Source organism: Brachyhypopomus gauderio, chromosome 20 (assembly GCF_052324685.1).
Source record: "Brachyhypopomus gauderio isolate BG-103 chromosome 20, BGAUD_0.2, whole genome shotgun sequence".
Classification (NCBI taxonomy): Eukaryota; Metazoa; Chordata; class Actinopteri; order Gymnotiformes; family Hypopomidae; genus Brachyhypopomus; species Brachyhypopomus gauderio.
In genome coordinates, this window is record NC_135230.1 from 4,356,146 (window position 1) to 4,375,136 (window position 18,991).

At 39.9% G+C, this 18,991-nt stretch overlaps 1 protein-coding gene across 1 annotated transcript; it reads left to right on the forward strand.

Moving 5' to 3' along the window:
• Nucleotides 1-7,252: 7,252 nt before the first annotated feature.
• On the forward strand, nucleotides 7,253-12,082 carry LOC143484207 (lysophosphatidic acid receptor 1-A-like). The gene is made up of 4 exons (XM_076982841.1): nucleotides 7,253-7,403; nucleotides 8,207-8,768; nucleotides 9,207-9,621; nucleotides 10,402-12,082. Exons 2-4 carry the CDS (start codon nucleotides 8,430-8,432, stop codon nucleotides 10,614-10,616), a joined length of 969 nt encoding a protein of 322 aa, XP_076838956.1. The 5' UTR covers nucleotides 7,253-7,403; nucleotides 8,207-8,429; the 3' UTR covers nucleotides 10,617-12,082.
• The last annotated feature ends 6,909 nt before the right edge of the window (nucleotides 12,083-18,991 follow it).

Genomic DNA, 18,991 nt, shown 5'->3' on the forward strand with positions numbered 1-18,991 from the left:
GGTGTGTGGAGGGGGTTCTGCTGATAATTCGGGCAGCTGCGTTATGGAGTGGTTGGATTTTATGGGATTTGTTGGGGAGGCCGGAGAGAAGAGAGTTGCAGTAGTACAGACGGGAAGTGACAAGATTATTAATAAGAATGGCAGTGGTATGGGGGTAAGCGAGGGGCGGAGGCGGTTAATATTACGAAGGTAGAAATAAGCAGACCGGGTTATGTTATTGATGTGTGATTAAATGATAAGAGTGCTGTCGAGAATGACACCCAGACTCTTAACCTGAGGGGAAGGGGAAACTGAGCAGTTATCAATGATTAGGGAAAAACTGTTTACTTTGTGTCAGGAATGGCAATCATACCCGTGACTGCCAGAGGGCGCCATCGCTGGAATACTGACCAGCACACCTGACTCCAATATAACACTCAACCCACCCTACTTAAGGACTTAAGTACACAACACACCAGTGCGAAGTATTGCCTCTCTGAGCGTCTCCACCAAGCCTTATTTCTTGCATTGCATTCTGACTGATTCTGGTTTTGTAGTGATGGCAAATCGAAGCTTTGTGAAGCACTGAAGCTTTCCTCCGAAATGAGTTGAAAAAAGGTTCATTACTCGAAGCTTCATGACACAGTGCACAGTACATTTACATTTACATTTATGGCATTTAGCAGACGCTCTTATCCAGAGCGACTTACAAAAGTGCTATGTAGTTGCTTGGAATCTCCAAGGTAGAATAGATAGTCCTGAACACAAGGTACTCTAAGCTGGAAAAACCACTAGACGAAAGTCAAATGATACCTAACAATTATACCTGAATATACACATCCCCTGAGGAAAAAGACAGTAAACAATTCCTATAACCCAATTATGCACAATACCTGAGGAAAGAGACGATAAAGTACAATAGACAAAGCATAATTATGCAAAGTGCACTTGAAAGAGGTGGGTCTTCAGTCGGCGTCTGAAGACAGCAAGTGACTCCGATGTTCGGACACACAAGGGAAGTTCATTCCACCACCTTGGAGCCAGGACAGAGAAAAGTCTGGATGCTTGTCTCCCATGTACCGGCATCTGGTGGCCAAAACCATGAAGTGCTTCATGTATCTTGTGGTTTGAAGACAAGGGAACTCTTTTTACAGCATAAACTGTTTAAATGCATTAAAATTTTTACATTTGCTGTTTCAATAAAGGCAACAGATAAAACTACATTGTTTGTTGCACAAGTTTTCCAAATCTCACTGCTGGGTTGAACAGAATGCTGAGAAATAGGAGTGATGGCTGAATAATAAAATGCATTTCATCACAATGTATCACTGTAAACTTCAAAAATTCTTAGAAAAACCTTTGAGCAGGTCTTTTGATAACTTATTTATATTTATCACTCATGTGGGTTTGCTGTATGAGGTTATTAACAATTTTATGATCATGGATGTGGAAGTAGTCAGTGCTTTTTCAGTGGGGCATTGAACATTTTATTTTTATGGTGGGTGGTCATGATTGTGAACTTGGGTAATGATTGTGCATAACTCTACTGTTTTTCTACTGTGCTGGGGCTAAGTTGGTTTATTTTTTTATTAACAATGTCTTAGCATTGATGAGGTGTTGTTGTTATAAGCCAACTGCTGAGAGCAGACCAGGCACTTCACCTGAAACAGAACATTTTTTAAATTTTACAACCAAAAATTCACACAGTGATTTTAATATTATGAAAGAGAAAAATTTATAATGGTGCACATCTTAGTATCCAAAACAATTAAAAATGTTTTAGTGATTTGATGACATGAAACACTACACACAGAAATATGATGGATTTTATACATGTAAAATATAATTCATAATTGGTGCACAGCCTATTATCTAACAGACTTACAAAGTGTCATTAATTGCTATTAATAAGGTAATTGTCTTTATTCCTATAATTTTTTTAATAACCTTATTTGATGGCAAAAGTTCAAAGTGTTTCCAGACTTCAGAACGGTCTCTTTTTGGCAATGGTTCCATTCTACTCGCTAATTTCTCTCTCTCTCTCTCTCTCTCTCTCTCTCTCTCTCTCTCTCTCTCTCTCTCTCTCTCTCTCTCTCTCTCTCTCAATTCAATTCAATAATGCTTTATTTAAGCTTTAAGGTACACTATTGCCAAAGCAGGCAAACAATATACAAATATATATCATAAAAATACAAATCAATATAAATCCATTATAAATATATAATACACAAAATAATAAAACTATTACTACTACCACTAATACTACCACTACTACTATAACTACTATTACTGCTACTACCACTATTAACAACAATAATAAAACAATACCAATAAAAACAGATACAATTATAATAGATATTTACAGAGAGAATGATTATTATTCTTTCTCTCACTCTCTCTCTCTCTCTCTCTCTCAAGATTCAAGATTCAAAGAAGCTTTATTGGCATGACTGTAGTTACAACAATATTGCCAAAGCATTAAGAGAAAGCATATCTCTCTCTCTCTGTCCCTCTCTCTCTGTCTCTGTCTCTCTGTCTCTATCACTGTTGCTACGCTCTCTACCAATCCTCGAACGATCCTCGAAGTGCCCGCGAAGATTTGCTCTTTTGAATCAGTCCCTGAAGCAGTCACGTGGTTGTGTGCTGAAACGAAGCTTCAGACGTCAGCGGTCACGTGATCATTGTGGAACGAATCAAGCATCGATACAGTGGTTCGAAGTAGTGAGTGTTGCTTTTGTGACACAAGCTTCGAAGCTTGTGTCACAAAAAGCTTCAGGTTCAAAGCTTCAGGGATCAAAACCATAGTGATGGCCTTTTGATACCCTCCTGTTTCGCCTAGCCCTCTTGTACCTCTGCCTGCCTTTCTGAAGTCTTTTTGGTTTTTTGACTATCGCTGCCTGGTTTTTGACTCTCCCTTTTTGCCTTGCCCTTTTGTGCTGCTGCCTGCTTTCCTTACGGGGTCTGCTTATTGTTATTTATTATTAAAATCGAGTATATTCATATCTGTTTATGGATCCATATCTACCCTCAGGTTCACCACCGTTACACTTTGGATAGTGATGCTTTTGTACCTATGAGAAGAACCTCAGTTTTATCACTGTTTATTTTAAGGAAAGTTGTTGTAAACCAGGATTTTATTTCTGCTAAGCAGTCTGTGAGGGTAGAAGTCTGGAGGCTGGTCTCTATGATGGTCTAATGCACCCTCTGTATTAAGAAACCCTATCTCAAAAACTGACTTTTAGTCATTACTTGGGTAGCACGCATATGAGCCATTTTAATATAGATTAATCTAGATTAATTTCAAGATTTCAGTGAGATTAATCTAGATTAAAAAAAATAATCTATGCCCACCCGTAATATATATATATATAAAATTTAGGGGTGGGACGCGATAAAAAAAAATTAAGCACATTTCAATATTTAACATGAGAAATATTAATTTAAGTTTGAATGATGAATGAATCAATGAACATAAGCATAAACTTCTTGTTTATTTATTATGTTGTTTATTTTTCCACCAGTCTACTACACAGACCAATAGATGAGTGCAGAAAACAGAGCAAACAGTTTTCAGAACACTGGAAATTCTGACCAAAAATGTTGTTTAATTTTGGGAGTTTTGCTCAGGATATTGGAAGAATAAGAAGTAAATCAGAAGATGTTTTTAATACCATTTTAGATTTTTTTAATTTCCCAGGCCTCTGCCACAGCGATAAAGTCCTCTACACAGGCATCTCCATAGTGCCTAGAAGTCTTCTGCATGTTCAAAGCAAATGACTGGATCTTCCATTCATCATCTATAATATGAGCTGTCACACCAAGATAATTCTTGTTGCTATCAGAGGTCCAATGATCCCAGTCAGAGCCACATTTGTGGCGCTCTTCACAATAACCTGTTTTACTTCCCTTTCCTCATCATACAGCTGCTGGATTTTCTTCGACATTGTCTTTCTGGACGGCAGTTCGTAACTTGCATCACCTGATGCAATTTGCAGCACTTCTTGTAAAGCCTGGATTATACTTTTGCGAGTGACCGTAGCGCGCGACTCTGCCCACCTCGCGCGAACCTCCGCAAACGGCGGAGGCATTTAAACTGCGTCTTACTTAAACCTTCGACCACAGAGAGCGGTCTATAGTCCACAGCAATCCCTCTCGCCACTGAATTGGTCAATTTTGTCTTTTAATTTGAACCCTGACATGTGGTCGAGTGTTGACTGGCGACACTGCTCGTACTAGGAATACATTTAGCAGCTAAGTTATCATTACTGACTTGCGCGTTAGCTCCAACATGTTTTGCATTGAGGTGGTAATGAAGGGTGGAAGTGCTCCTGTGATAAGCGAACTCCTTCCTACATAAAGTGCAAATAACATTATTTTTGTTTGTACTTCCATCTGGAAGTTTCTTATATTTAAATTTCCCATCCACCAGCGTAGCCTCTTCAGTCATCTGAATCATGGTCATCTTAATGTGCGTCCATATAATCTGTATACCTGGAACTTGTGCACTGAGAAACATTCCATGGTACAAAAGTGTCTCATGCGTTAAAATGCGTTTAATTTTTTTAGTTCATTAATTTTCCTGTAATTAATTAATCGAAATTAACGCGTTAAAGTCCCACCACTAATAAATATACACATATATATATATATATATATATATATATATATATATATATATATATATATATATATATAATATAAAATCCCCCGGACCCCCCCCCCAAAAAGTCCTCGGATCTACACGATTCACGTAGGTCACCCTTTTCAACTTCAAAACGGCGAATTTCGCCGAAAGGTGACAGATTTTCATGCCTGTTTGTGACAACATGTGTTGTAAAACTATATATAAATACATTTCCTTATTTCAGAGATTCAAACCTGATCATACTTTTGCTCCACTGAACTGCATGTACCAGAAAAGTACAAAAATATTTTTCAAATCAGTGCCAATGTTTCGACCGTAGTGATATAACATTTTACATCTGAGATTATGCCATGTAATCTCAACCTTTTTGCCAGAAACTGCAGACACTGACTGACGGTCATCAGCTAGGGCACTGCACAGTAGAACGTGAAATCATTTTCTTGTGCAGTAAAATGTCTCATACAGCACTTTTAGCCGACTGGTCACCTGATAAACTAGTCGCTCTAGCCCAAATCAATGATAGATAACGTGAGGACGACCACATACAAATAATTAAGGTAGAGTTTGCAAATCTATGTGTTAAGCTGAACGTTTTCTGTTTTAGGCTTTGTTAGGCAACATAAATTAACACATTCATTTGTGAAAGAAGAAATGGGAAGTTCCCCATTACCTGTGAAAAATGTCCATCTGCATTCATGTAATGACAACACTCAGTAGCCTATAACTCCTTCTCGTACTTTTTGGTCTTTTTTATTTTCTTAATTGTAGGCCTATATTGATTTAATAATTACAAAATATATGCAACAAAGCCTGCAGACAGTGGAGGGTAAACAGAAGTAAACAGAAGGACTTAACAATGACTGTATATAGTTAATATTGGATATGAATTTTATCAGTTGGTGGTGTGACGTTTAGAGAATGTTACAAATAAAAGTCAAATTTCATTCAACATGTGTGTGTAATTGTTTTATAATGAAGTGTTCCATGTGCGCTAAAAAGTGCCCTTTTCCCCCCTGAGCACTTGCCCCCCAAAATGTCTGAATGTATGTATATGTAATATACATATGTATATGTCTGAATGTATATGTAAAGCACAAAAATGAAGGTGGAGGTGTATTTTACTCGTGTATATAAGAAGTTCCATCCAATCCACAGTGCTTTTATATAGAGAACACGGGGGGGGGGGGGACAGATTTAACCAGGGCCATAAGAAAATATGGTTCCCCCCTTGAGTATTGCACTTTAGGAATAGTTAAAGTACTACATTGAGTCGGTAATGCAAATGCCCAAAAGTTAAGGCTACATGACGGATTAAACTACAGGTTCTTCATCCAAGGGAAGATGCATTCTGAGGGAATTTAGCTCTTTTTTATTCAATTTATTTGCACCATTTTCAGGACTTCATGTTAATTTCATATTAATTGATATTTTTTTGCTGATTGGTAATTAGGCCTATAGCACACATATAATATAACACGAGTGTCTTGCTAGCTTTTCGCACATGTAGAATAACATAATGTAGCTTACAGTTGATGCTTTTATATATTTGACAGAATGAATCCAATGCAATACGATACTTTATTAAACTACAAAACTTGTGGAAAGTATCCAGAAAACATAACCAAGACAGAAAAGTACATAATTCGATGACGTGCACAGCAGTACATCATCCAGGGTAAGACAGGGGCTCTGTCCGAAATGCCATACTTCTCTCCCATTCAGTAGGCCAAAGCAGTACGAGATAAAGGGTAGTGTGTCCGAATCAGAGATTTTTATTTTTTGAAAATATTGAAAAATATCTTTTTGAAAATGAATTATAACCATAATGTTAAAAGGTCCTCTATGGTTGTAATTTATTTGTGTGTGTGAAGAAAATATTTCTGCAAAGAATGTTATATTCTAGATACCTTCCAATGTTTTTTCTAAGTTTTATAAATTTTGCATAGGGAATTTTGATGGGAGTCTGACCTATAATTTGCCATCATTTCAGTTTGCAGCGATACAGTAGAAGGTGCCGTTTATGTGTATCTATTTTAGGATTAGAAACGAGAAACCAATTAACTTTAGGCCCAAAGACTCACTTCGACCTCAGAATGAAATCTGAGCCATTTTAATTTGATCTAATTTTCTGAAACTGAGGATTTGTGTGCACCATCTCTAATATCTAATAGTAGAACAATGCAGATCGAGTGAAGTGTGGGAGGTTTAGTGGACCTCACAGTGTATGAAAATGGTATCCTGAAATCAAGGTATCTTATGATTCACCATAGTCAATCGGACAAACAAACAAATATTGTGCATGGCCTATAATGAATACTCTTAAGTATTTTAATTCAGTACTTCAATACTTGTGTCTATTGTGACATTACTATATCAGTAGCAGACAAAATAAAAGCACCCACCCTTAAAAAAAAAACAACAACAAGTAGCAAATAAAATTAGTTGTTTTATCTTAAAAATAAAATGATATTCTTGTATGAAAACAAAGGTGGCTCTTAAGGTGCCATCCAACTCAGACACACATAATTTTGTAGGACACTGAAACATTCTTCACATATTGCTGTGGCAGGAACCAACATGTCACAAATGAAGGCGGAGTCTTGTTTCCCGTGCAAGAGTTGCCCTAAACAGGGTTTTTTTGCTGTCAGAAGCTACACAAGTGAAATGAGAAACCATTGTTTGCTCTGGGAAAAACAACTTCCATGGAATTACTTCACACAATTTACCCTGACAACTCAACATGCACATTTTCCCCAATTGCCAGAGATTTATAGAAAAGGTAAGATATGGTGAGACAAAAAGTAATGATGTTTGTAACTGATATGGTAACTATAATCTCCAATTTTCCATAACTCTTTACATCAAGCACAATTACTTCTGAAGAGTTTGTAAAGTGATATCTAGGCTCTATGAACTGTATGAGTGTGTGTGTGTGTGTGTGTGTGTGTGTGTGTGTGTGTGTGTGTGTGTGTGTGTGTGTGTGTGTGTGTGTATGAGTGTGACTCCATGTGTAAGAATGTGTGAGTGTGTGTATGTGTGCCTGCGTGTGTAAGAGTGAGTGAGTGAGAGCACTTTTGTTTTTTTAGAAATAGTTTATTTCAGTAGCTGCCTTGTGCTGCACATGGAAGGAGGAGATATTACTGATCTACTGTTGTACATCTACGCTAAATAAAAGGAGACCGGTTCTGTTATCAATTACTGCTGTGTCCCTTCATGCAAAATATGAGAAATTCTGCGTTAATTAAACAGTAAACATGTAAGGCTGTAACTGTCGTATGGTTATTTAAGTCCGTGGAGATGTGCTTGTGTGTGAAGCCCATAGGAGTCTAAAACCCTACCTCAAAAATTCTGATGTAAAATGAACAGACATAAAGAAGCATAAACAGCACTAAAACTATAATTTATATATATATATATATAAAATTGTAAATCCTTACAATTTTAATGACGTACTATGTGTGCATTTATACATCATATCTTATGTTTACGGTAAGATTATGAACTAGGGAACAGGTTTGTGTGTTCATTTGGTTTTGAATTATAAGCCTTGACTACAAATAAGTAATTATTTATATTTTACAGGCCAAAAGGGTTTTGCTTTTCTTCTGAGACACAATTGGAGAAAAATGCATGAGTGAAGATACTGGAGATCTTCACAGCTCATAACAAGAACCACGGTTACATTCCTGTCACTTGCTAGATATCATTCGGGACTACCTCCTCTTCCTGAATCATTGCATGCTTGCTCAGGTTAAATTGTTATCATCTGAGTTTGCTAGGGCCCCCCCCCCCTGAACTTATCACTATGAAAAACATCACAGAAAATACTCCATTATGCCTTTATAATGAAACGACCATGTTCTTCTATAACCTAAGTGGGCGAAACCTCACTGAAGAGGAGAGTCACTACCAATCTGTTTTGTTTTTTCTTGCCATGTTGGCCACTGGCCTCATCATCATCATTCTTAATGCCCTGGTCCTGACAGCCATCGTTATAAACAGACAGCTGCACTACCCACTCTACTACCTACTGGGAAACCTGGCAGTGACGGACCTCTTTGTTGGCATCTCCTGTATCGTTATAACCTGCCAGTCCGGGATATGGACACCAACACTCTCGATAAACCAGTGGTTCTTCCGACAGGTAGAAGCATCTTATTTATTTCCTCCTTTTAAAAATAGATCTCAGTAAATGTTACTCTGATAACCAAAGTAAGGTTAAGCAACAACCGCAGTGCAACTCCAGCTGATATGATTCAACGTGCTGATGGTGCAAAAGCTACTTCTCTACCTTGTTTTTATTTACTGTAAATAGATGATGATGATGTGAAGGATAATGTAACTAAATGAATGACATGCAACACAAAAGCCTCAATTAATTTTTCTTGGCTTGTGTGACTTGGTCCCATAAGTATCCCAACAGTATTCTTTTTGTAGCAGTGTTGTCATGAAACACATTTTAACTATTTTTTCCAGAATTCTTTCAGTGGCAGTTGATTCGTAGTAAACTAAAGATAGTTTCAGTGTATTAATGTGGGTGATTAGCTGTTGCTTTGTCTTGATGCTGGTCTTTGCTGGCCAGGGCTTGGTGGACTCCAGCCTGCTGGCCTCGCTCATGAACCTGATGGCCATCGCGCTGGAGCGGCACCAGACCATCTTCACCATGCAGCTCCACAGCAGCATGAGCAACCACCGCGTCATCCTCCTCATCCTCGGCATCTGGCTCATTGCCATAGTCATTGGGATGTCACCTATTATGGGATGGAACTGCGTGTGTGACCTTCCCTCCTGTTGTCAGACACTGCCGCTGTTTGCTCGCAGTTATGTGTTGACCATCTCTGTGCTGAGTCTGCTGGTGATGATCGTGGTGGTTGTGCTCTACGCCTGCATCTTTGTGTATGTGTGGATGAAGACCAGGAGAATGAGAGAGCACACCTCAACAAACGAACACAGAGAAACCATACTCAACCTGGCGAAGACAGTCTTAGTAATTCTGGGTAGGACACACACACACACACACACACACACACACACACTGTGTGTGTTTGCTGAGTAACCGCAAAGTAATGCTACGTTTTCCAAACGTAAAGAACGTAAACAAGTTAAAGGCTTTTTATTTTGCCATGACTCTCCTGTTGGTCCTGAACAGGTTTTTTCACAACATGAAAACACACACACAGATGGAAGCACACAGTGCTTTGATACTACCCCTGTGATACTACCCCTGTGATACTACCCCTGTCATACTACCCCTGTCATACTACCCCTGTGCCTTTCACTAGGCTGTACTGTAATGACCACTCACCCCTCCCCCTCCCTCTCCCCCTTGCTCTGGGCGTTGTTCTCTCCACACTGATTTTTCATTATTTGCTGAAAACCTGTTTTGCAGCTTTTCAGTGTAGCTTCTTTTTATAACTGATCTCCTTCATCTGAGCCCACAGCTGCAGGCCTCACTGTCTTATCCTGGCTAGGAATAAGGTTTGTTGTTGTATGTAAGATGGTTTTGATTGGCACACACACACATCCTCACAAAAGCTATATACTATAAAATACCTGCATAGATAAATATTACCCACGGCACTCTAAGGGACACTTTGCTTCAAACACAAAGTGTCCCTTAAGAGTTTTCTCATGACAACGACGGGGCATGTGTGAATCAGTCTTCACCCCTGTAGGGTAAGAGCGCCCCCCACCCCCCTTGTAGGGCATGAAAAACTTTAGATCTCTTTTGTGAGTACAACAATACATTTTTGGTGTGTGGTCTGTGTCTCACTCAGGGTGTTTTGTGTTGTGCTGGACTCCAGTCCTGCTGCTGCTGTTCCTCGATGGTCTTCATCACGTTCCGCAGAGCCTGCTGTTGGCCGAATCTTTCATCATGGCGCTGGTGACCTGCAACTCCCTCATCAACCCCATCATCTACACATACCGTGACAATGACATGCGCAGCACATTCAAACACATTTTCTGCTGCTTGTGCCAAACCTGCCAGTAGAGGGAGAACTAATGTATTATTTTATTAATGTGTTATTTAAACCTTGCTTTTAGTTTTATTTAAACCTCAATTTGTGTAAGACATTGAGATTTTGAAAAATGGTCTTTCATGTATTAATTAGTGGTGTCAATTCCAGGTTCAGAGATTAAAGTTCCTCACCAGGATTTTGCTCAAGCTTGCTAGATTTTCTAATTGGCAATCCAGGTAAAATTAGTGGAATCAACACAATCCAGGAAGCCTGAGCAAAATCCTGATGAGGACTTTTAATCTCTAAACCTGGAATTGACACCTCTAGTATTAATCACATCAATAATATATTAACCAACAACTCGATTTGTTTTTGCAATTTGTTTAATTCATCTCAATTTACTTGATTAAATATTAGAATGTGAAAGTCAACTAATAATTTTCTATAGTTATTAACTATATGTACTACTATGTACTACTGTAGTACTGTAGTACTAAATCTGAAGAAGATTCAAGGTGAGTAACTACAGTGTACCTTAGGATGCTTTGGACGGATGTCTGTTTCTCTGGAAACTTTGTGTACTTCACTTAATCACCTGGAAGCTTCTTATACACGTGATCGGCTGGGAAGCTCAGTGGATTGCCCCACTGACTTCAGTTCCGGAAGTGAGTTTGAATCCTGTCCAAAGGGAGGGTACTCCCAGTGTGGACCCTTAGTGAACCTCATCCACCCCTGGAACCTTGCAGCCAAGGAGTTTCAAAACTATCCTGGTCACTTTGGCCTGAGTGATGGGCGAACTCTTGTCCGAGTCCTCCAGTTCTGCTTCCTTTATGGAAGGGGTGATGGTGGAATTTATAAGATCGTCAAAGTATTCCTTCCACTGCCTAACGACATCCCCAGACATCCACCAGCAAGCCAGGCCCGCTAGGACTCTTTCTTTAGTTTGGCAGCCTCCCTTACCCGGGGAGTCCACCATCAGGTTTGGGGATTGCTGTCACGACAGTTGCCGACGACTAGTCTGTCCATAACTGTTACGTGTATTGTGGACTTGTTTGGGGGTTGTTTTCTCTTTTGGTTTAATAGGTGGATTGCCTCATTACTGGTGGATCGTGTCGACCAATCGAACATTGCGATTTGGATGTGGGGGTGGATCTTCGACTTCATAAACTGCATGATGGAGTTGCTGGAAGGTGACGCAAGCATTTCTGTCTGAGCGGTTGTGTGTGTGACCTTTGTAAGACTGTAGCTCATGATTCTCATGTGAGAATTGAGGATTTGTGCAATGGCTTTTGTATAAATGGTCATGTTTAGAGTTGTGAAAATATTTTGTTTGTTTCTTTTCTTTGGTGCCATCTACTACTCTTTTCCTTGGTTGGTTGGCTTATGGGTTTATGGTTATTTATGTATTTATGTACGTATGTGTCTGTTCAGTGTGTTGCTGCGTAGATAAGACTCTTCTGCTATATTACCACTCTGCAGTAAAGAGTTTTCTTGCGTATCCGTCTGGTTTTCGCATTCATAAATTACATCTTATCCACTTCGCACATGCTACTACCCCACACCCCAAGCTTAGACCCATGACATTGTGGGGTCATAACATATGGGGGCTTGTCCTGGATGTTTTTCTTTCGGACTTATGGGGAGAGTTGCTCAGGATAGAACTTTCTGGGTTATATAAAAGTCGGTTAGTGGAATTGGAATTATGTATGAACAAATATGCCTGCAATTTGTATGAGCAAATAGACTGCTTAACAACCTGAATACGGTAGTGTGCAGCAATAAATCATCCTTTCAGCATTTCTCAATGTCTTCCAAATTAGGAGCAGCAACAAACGCCTGCAAAGTGAAAGGGTATCTGCGGTAACGATACAGCAACCCATCTTTGGTGACCAACTTGTCTGCTTCCCGTTTCATCAAGCATAGCTCTGGACTTAATTCAGAAGGCCAGTTGCTAGTGTTGAGAGCCTGTTATGACTATGTTACTTTCCTGTGCAGCCTCAATACCTTCTCTGCTCATCAGCTCCATCTGATCTGCTTGAAATGAGAAAAACAGAAACTGTAGGTATGGCTTCGGCAGGGGTGCATAGTTGTTCAGCCAACCTGAAAGCCGTCTCTTGTGATTCTTGAAACTCCATTGCAGATCGCTTTTATTCCAGGAAGGGATATGCTTTTCCACTCTACATTGGTGCCATCTCCCAGAGAACATCGGGATAGCAGGTCAGCGTCTGTGTTAATCTTTCCTGGTCTGTATTCAATATCAAAATCAAAGGTTGCCAGGGCTGCAAGCCACCTATGACCCGTAGCGTTCAGCTTCGCTAGTAGTCAAAACAGGGGGTAGGGGTATATCTTAACAAATACATATAGAAACCTCAGAAAATAAAGTCAAATATCCAAATCCAGGCTGGTCGACCCATCAGTGTAACTCAGTGGTACCAACGAGTACATACCGCGTGTAAAAACAAAGTGAGAGGTGGTCCCAAGTGCTGGCTCACTCTGACAGAGAGATAGGTAAAGCCTATTGTCAGTGTGAAAGAGAGACGTGAGCACACATGATGAGCGAACGGTCAACAATCAGAGACGAGGGCACCCATGACCGCTCCGCGGATCCATACCCCTGCCAGACCACGACAGCCCCGGTTCTGGACTGCTTTGCTTGAGGGGGCAGTAAAACATAATGAGGGGGCATGTTGATAGTCATGTTTTTGAAGCCAGAAATATATTCAAGGCTTGATTTGTGCATGAATGATGACAGCCAAACTATTGATACTGGCTTAAAGTGATGTATTAGATAAAGAAATAAAAATGCACATTTTCGAACTTAAACTTAAAACCCAATGATTAAAAAATACATGTTGATTATGTAAATGGAGAAAAAAAATTATCTTCAACATACTGAATTAACATGACTTGCAGTTTTGTGGAAAACTGCAAGTCATGTTAATTCAGTATGTTGATTAGCCTTATTCTGTGTTCACAGACCACACACACACAAACGCAATTGATACTCTTACACATGTAATCGGAGTGTGAAGTTTAATAAAGAGACGAAGGGAAGAAGACAACCGCTTCATGGTGTTCTTACCGACACCCCCCATACAACGCGCATCCTAACATCAAAACCAGCACATACAGTCCTTAAGAAGTCCTCCATTACAAGCTAAATGTGCAGCACATAGAATAGATGCGTCTAAGATCACACAAGGGAATAAGGCAGCTGATGAAGCTGCAAAGGCAATTATGGGAGCAGATAAAAGGGGCAAAGTTTTTCTTACACATGTAATCTAACAATAGTTGCACATCAACACTACAACATACAAACTTCGGAACTACTTACTAGCTAGTTAACTCAACACTTAATAACACTTACTTTGTTAGAATGTACGCACACAACTCCTCACATGCTGTCATCTTAAAGCTGTGATCTAGCCAACTGAAGCAATAACTTGCATAAAGCAGCAAAGCTGAACGTATGCTCTATGCTCTGTACAAACTGACTAAACTGCCTGCGAAAGGGGCGGGGTTAGGCTTCAGTGCTAGAGTCTTTCGTACATAGCTATTGCTATTACTTTAGGCTTCTTCATAGCATGCAAAAACTATTATTTGAGTATGATGTTGTATTAGAGAACCATCTGTTTTCTTAAACCCTCTGTTTTTCCACACGGATCCAAACAAGTGACACACATTATGTGCATAGGCAGAGTCAGTATATATTGTCACTTGCTTACCTTCTGCTAACAAACATGCTTTAGTTAACCCCACAAGTTCAGCAAGCTGTGCAGATGCAGGCTGTGGAACTATTCCAGCCTTCTCAACAATAAAACCAGTCCCTTGGGCTTTCACTACTGCATAGCCAGCACTCAATTTATCTCCTACACGATATTAAGACCCATCAGTCCAATACTCTAGATCTGCCTCATGCAATGGGAGGGCTTGCAGATCCGATCTAAGTCTTGAGTATTTCTCTGCTTCATGAACACAATCATGCGGCTCACCATCTTCAGGAGTCGGCAAGTTTTCTGCTGGATTCATCGTGACACATCTTGCTAGTGTGACATTTTCCTGCTCTAAAAGCCTGATAGTCTCTAAATCTAGACATAGTCAATATATATTTTCCATAATTCAAGACTTCTAATGCTATGGTGGTTAAGAATTCAAATTATATTCAAATTAATTTGGATATCCCATTGTGACAGATGATCATACATACACTGGCTGTGGGTAGGAAACACCAGAAACCTCTGATGATGGCTGGAGCACTTGAATTCTACTCAAGTCAATTTTTTGATGGAGTACTTGTACTTTTACTCAAGTATGGGTCTCTAATACTTTATACAACACTGCTCTTGACACATAGGCCCTTGGGTTCTCTTCCTGTCCCAGTGGCTCAATGAGAATATTATCAGGATATACATTTGTCGGGAATGTATCTCTTAGCGGTCTCCACACTCGACCTCTATTTGCAGAAAACAACTCAGGATCATTCACAGCAGTTCCCACATATCTGCTCAGTCCAGCTTTCAGTATGATCTCTTCCATACCTTGAACCCTTAGGAGATTAGCCAAAAGTCTCTTAATGTCTTCTATGGCAGGCTGTGTCCCCACCATGACCTCTTCTAACTTTGAAATCCACGGATGTGCTCCATCTTGAAGAGTAGGCAACTTCTCAAGTATGTCTGACATATCAGTATTCTGCCAAGGCTTGTACTCCATACTCTGCCCTCGAATGATGACTGGACACATCTTCTCAGGTCGCTTCACTTTTCTTGAGCATAATGCATATTTCACTTTTGATCTTAGGGAGCCTTGTCTCTCAACCAGGTCACTTTCATCATCTTCAGATTCCATCTTCCTAATCTTCATTTTACCCTTAGTTTCAAGACTTACCATTTTCTTCTTGCTTTTAGAACTCGGATACATCTTGATAGTTGTCTCCGCTTGTCCAGTTTCTATTATTTTATAGGTATGATGAACCAACGTTCGATGCGAAAAATTCTAACTCAGTAATGTGTTCCAAACTACGTTGTACTTTTGTAAGGGTGTCATATAACATCACTCCTCACCGCCTAGCAGGTGTATGTTTTTTCCTGAATACTACTGTGACTTCGTCAAGCACAACCCAGCCAGTCATCAGGCACTGCTAATAGTCAACTCTGATGCGATTTCAGGTCGAGAGACCAGCGAGAAGATATTTTGTTGTTTTCAAGCAGTCTGTGGGCTTCATCAACGCTCCGGACACCATCGAAATTAATGTGGACCTAAAAAATACAGCTTTTATCTCAATACTGACCAAATTTAATCGAAATCCGTGCAGGCGAAAGTATTTTACTAGACCGCGGAAAATAGGTAGTCATGATTGACATTTGTGTATCGAACGTCACGGTAGCTAGCAACTTTAGGCTAAAAGCGGTGTCTCGGTTGAACTCGTTCCCACAGTGTTTTCTTGAAATCGGTACTGATACCAGTGTTGTGTAGTTTAATATTGTGATGATGGGAGGCGGCAGACGGACGAGACACAGATCCGCTGGTTTTCCAACAACGACACGTTTATTGAGAACACAGATATTGCGCAATAGCGCACGAGTAACAAACACGCACACACAACATGCAGACTTTAGACAACGACGAGCACAAGACACTGCGCGAACACACATTAAATAGACAGACCACATCAACCTCACGTGATGACGAGACGAGCCACAGGTGAGACGGATAATTACAAGACACACCCGCACCCACGGATATACACTGACGCAGACGAATAGACGCAGACAACGTTAACACACGCCCCAAAGGAAGGGTTCGGGTACCGAGCCCGGGAGGGGACATGGGTAAAATATAAAAATTAAACGAGGGAACGTTTTACCATTCGAGCGCACGTTTTCTGTAATTCGTGCTCACGATTTATTAATTCGTGCGCACGATTAACAATTCGTGCGCACGTTTTGTTTTAATCGTGCGCACGTTTTAATTAAACTCGTGCTCACGATTTAGTAATTCGTGCGCACGATTAAGAATTCGTGCGCACGATTAACAATTCGTGCGCACGTTTTGTTTTAATCGTGCGCACGTTTCCATTCATTCATTTGCAAACCCTACTGGCCTAAGCGCATACATTGCAGATACAAGGAGAGAGGCAGTAACAGTTCCCTGAAACTGTATATACTTTGATTGTTTATATTTATGCCACAATGAACAGAGATACGTTTATTAGGTCTTATTTGCTTATGCGTCATGAGGACATTGTAGCTTCCCTTGCACAGCGGGGAATCACTATCAGTAAACGGCATCTGAAGCGAATTCTAAGCCTTTTAATGAACATTTATGACGAATTTTAATGTTGCTTTGTATTTCAGGTTTGAAAAGTACTTTAAAATGCTTGAAATTGTAACTACTTCGTTTCACAACAAATATCCCTGATAGCACATATACGCAGCCCCGTCGACAGGGGGGGACAACCGGGTCTGTTGTCCCGGGCCCTAGGGCCAGGGGGGCCCATCAAAGAGCCCGGCAATTTATTTTTTATTTAAAGTCTATAATTTTTAAATAATCTTGAAATCTTTCATTAATATAAAATTATGTACTCATAATAAGCTCAATGGCTCAAATATATATGTTTTTTACCTATCTGCATATTTTCCATTAAGTGCATACACCCCCGCCTCCCACTGGAAAATGGTTTGATCCAGCACCGACTGTAGCCGGCCGGTATCCGCCCAACAGCGGGAAATACAGTGGTGGATAGTTAAAGTAAATACAGAAATCTGGAGCGCAGAAAAGAAAGGAAAAACATTTACCTGACGAATTTTAAAGTTGCATTGTGTTCCAGGTTTGAAAAGTGCTGGAATTTAGGGTAAAGTACTTGAAATTGTAACTACTTCGTTTCACAACAAATAGCTGTCTGACTGAACAGTTCTCGTGAAGACGTTAAGATTGGGCGTTTTGAAAATAAACAACCATTAAATAATGTGATAAAAAGCAAATTATTTCGAATCATTTCGAGTATATGTATAAATATTTAACTTAATTAAGTTTAACGTGCTGGAAAATATTGAAATGGACCTTTAAAGTGACGTACACGTGCTTTAATTCCACCTTATAAAGGTGTATGAACCCTACAAACACGACTTTGTTCATTGCGCTGAAGCGCGGCGCGCGCGAAGTTACAAAATTCGAGAGGTGCACGACCTTGCGAACCGACAGCGCGCAAGGCCCTCGCGCATGGGCGGAGCCACTGCGATTACGTCATTTTCGCGCGAACCCTCGTGCCGCTGGCGCTGGGGGGGGGGGTGTCACATGAATCTTTCATGTCCCGGGCCCCAGCAAGACTGTCAACGGGCCTGCATATACGTCTCAGAGACGTCTGCTGGATGTAACACAGTTCGTCTGGAATACGTATTTAATAGAGCGTGTGCTCATCGGCAATACGTCTCTAATACGTCTCTGGTGGATCGTGAAAGACCTTCAGCAGCTGCATTCCAGACCCATCTGGTTGCGTCATGATCGCGCCTGCGTCTCGGAGACGCTTATGAGATCTCTCCTAGACTATTTAATACGGCATTTATTCATCTGCAGTACGTCTTTTAAACGGCAGACTTGGATGCCAAAATGACGTTCATACGCTGCATTCCAGACTTATATGTACAGTATAGCTAAAATTGAGCATCTGAAAATACTTGAATGCGGCATTTAAAATCAAACCTTCTTAGATTAAATTACATTCAAAGCTGGATTTTATATTCTTCTTCCTCCCTAAGTTATGAAATACACAAACAGCGAGATCGTATGAGCCATTAAGAAGCCTAGACTCAAACAGAAATCTACACTGGAAAAATTATGATAATATAAAAATATATTTTATGTAATTAATTAATATTAATATTATACCCCAAAACAAAATTAAGTGAAAGGGATTTTCCTTTAACATGTTTATTTAACAGAAAATCAACAATATGCAACAAACGTGAATTAACAAATTAAAAGATTAGCGTCTTGCTGGTGCCAGGCGGAGGTAGTCCTTTAGGCATCGTTCGGCTTCTGCATAAAGACGCATAAGGGCTACACATTTATCAGCTGTATTACCCTGAATACATTAAACTGCATATAAGAAATAAGGTATTAAGCTGGGCGTACACTGCGATTTTTGGCCCATTTTCAGCCGATTTTTCACTCGTGCGACTTTTTTGTCGATCGGGCCGAGTTATACTTGCATCGTATAGTTTACACAGGTAAACGAGGAGCGATTCACACCTCACGACCAACTCCCGATCAGAAATCGCAGCGTCGCAAGAATATCAAACATGTTTGTAGCTGCCATCGAAGTCAGAACAAATAAATAAATAATAGATCAATAAATATAGGTTATGTATAAGTATGGAGTTCATAAATACATACGTTTCTAGTAAGATAT

What these genes read in the sequence shown, in the direction of transcription:
- LOC143484207 (XM_076982841.1), top strand. Translation starts at nt 8,430, where the DNA reads ATGAAAAACATCACAGAAAATACTCCATTATGCCTTTATAATGAAACG. An exon ending in ACCAGTGGTTCTTCCGACAG is followed by an intron (nt 8,769 to 9,206) that starts GTAGAAGCATCT and finishes TTTGCTGGCCAG; the next exon opens with GGCTTGGTGGACTCCAGCCT. An exon ending in GACAGTCTTAGTAATTCTGG is followed by an intron (nt 9,622 to 10,401) that starts GTAGGACACACA and finishes TGTCTCACTCAG; the next exon opens with GGTGTTTTGTGTTGTGCTGG.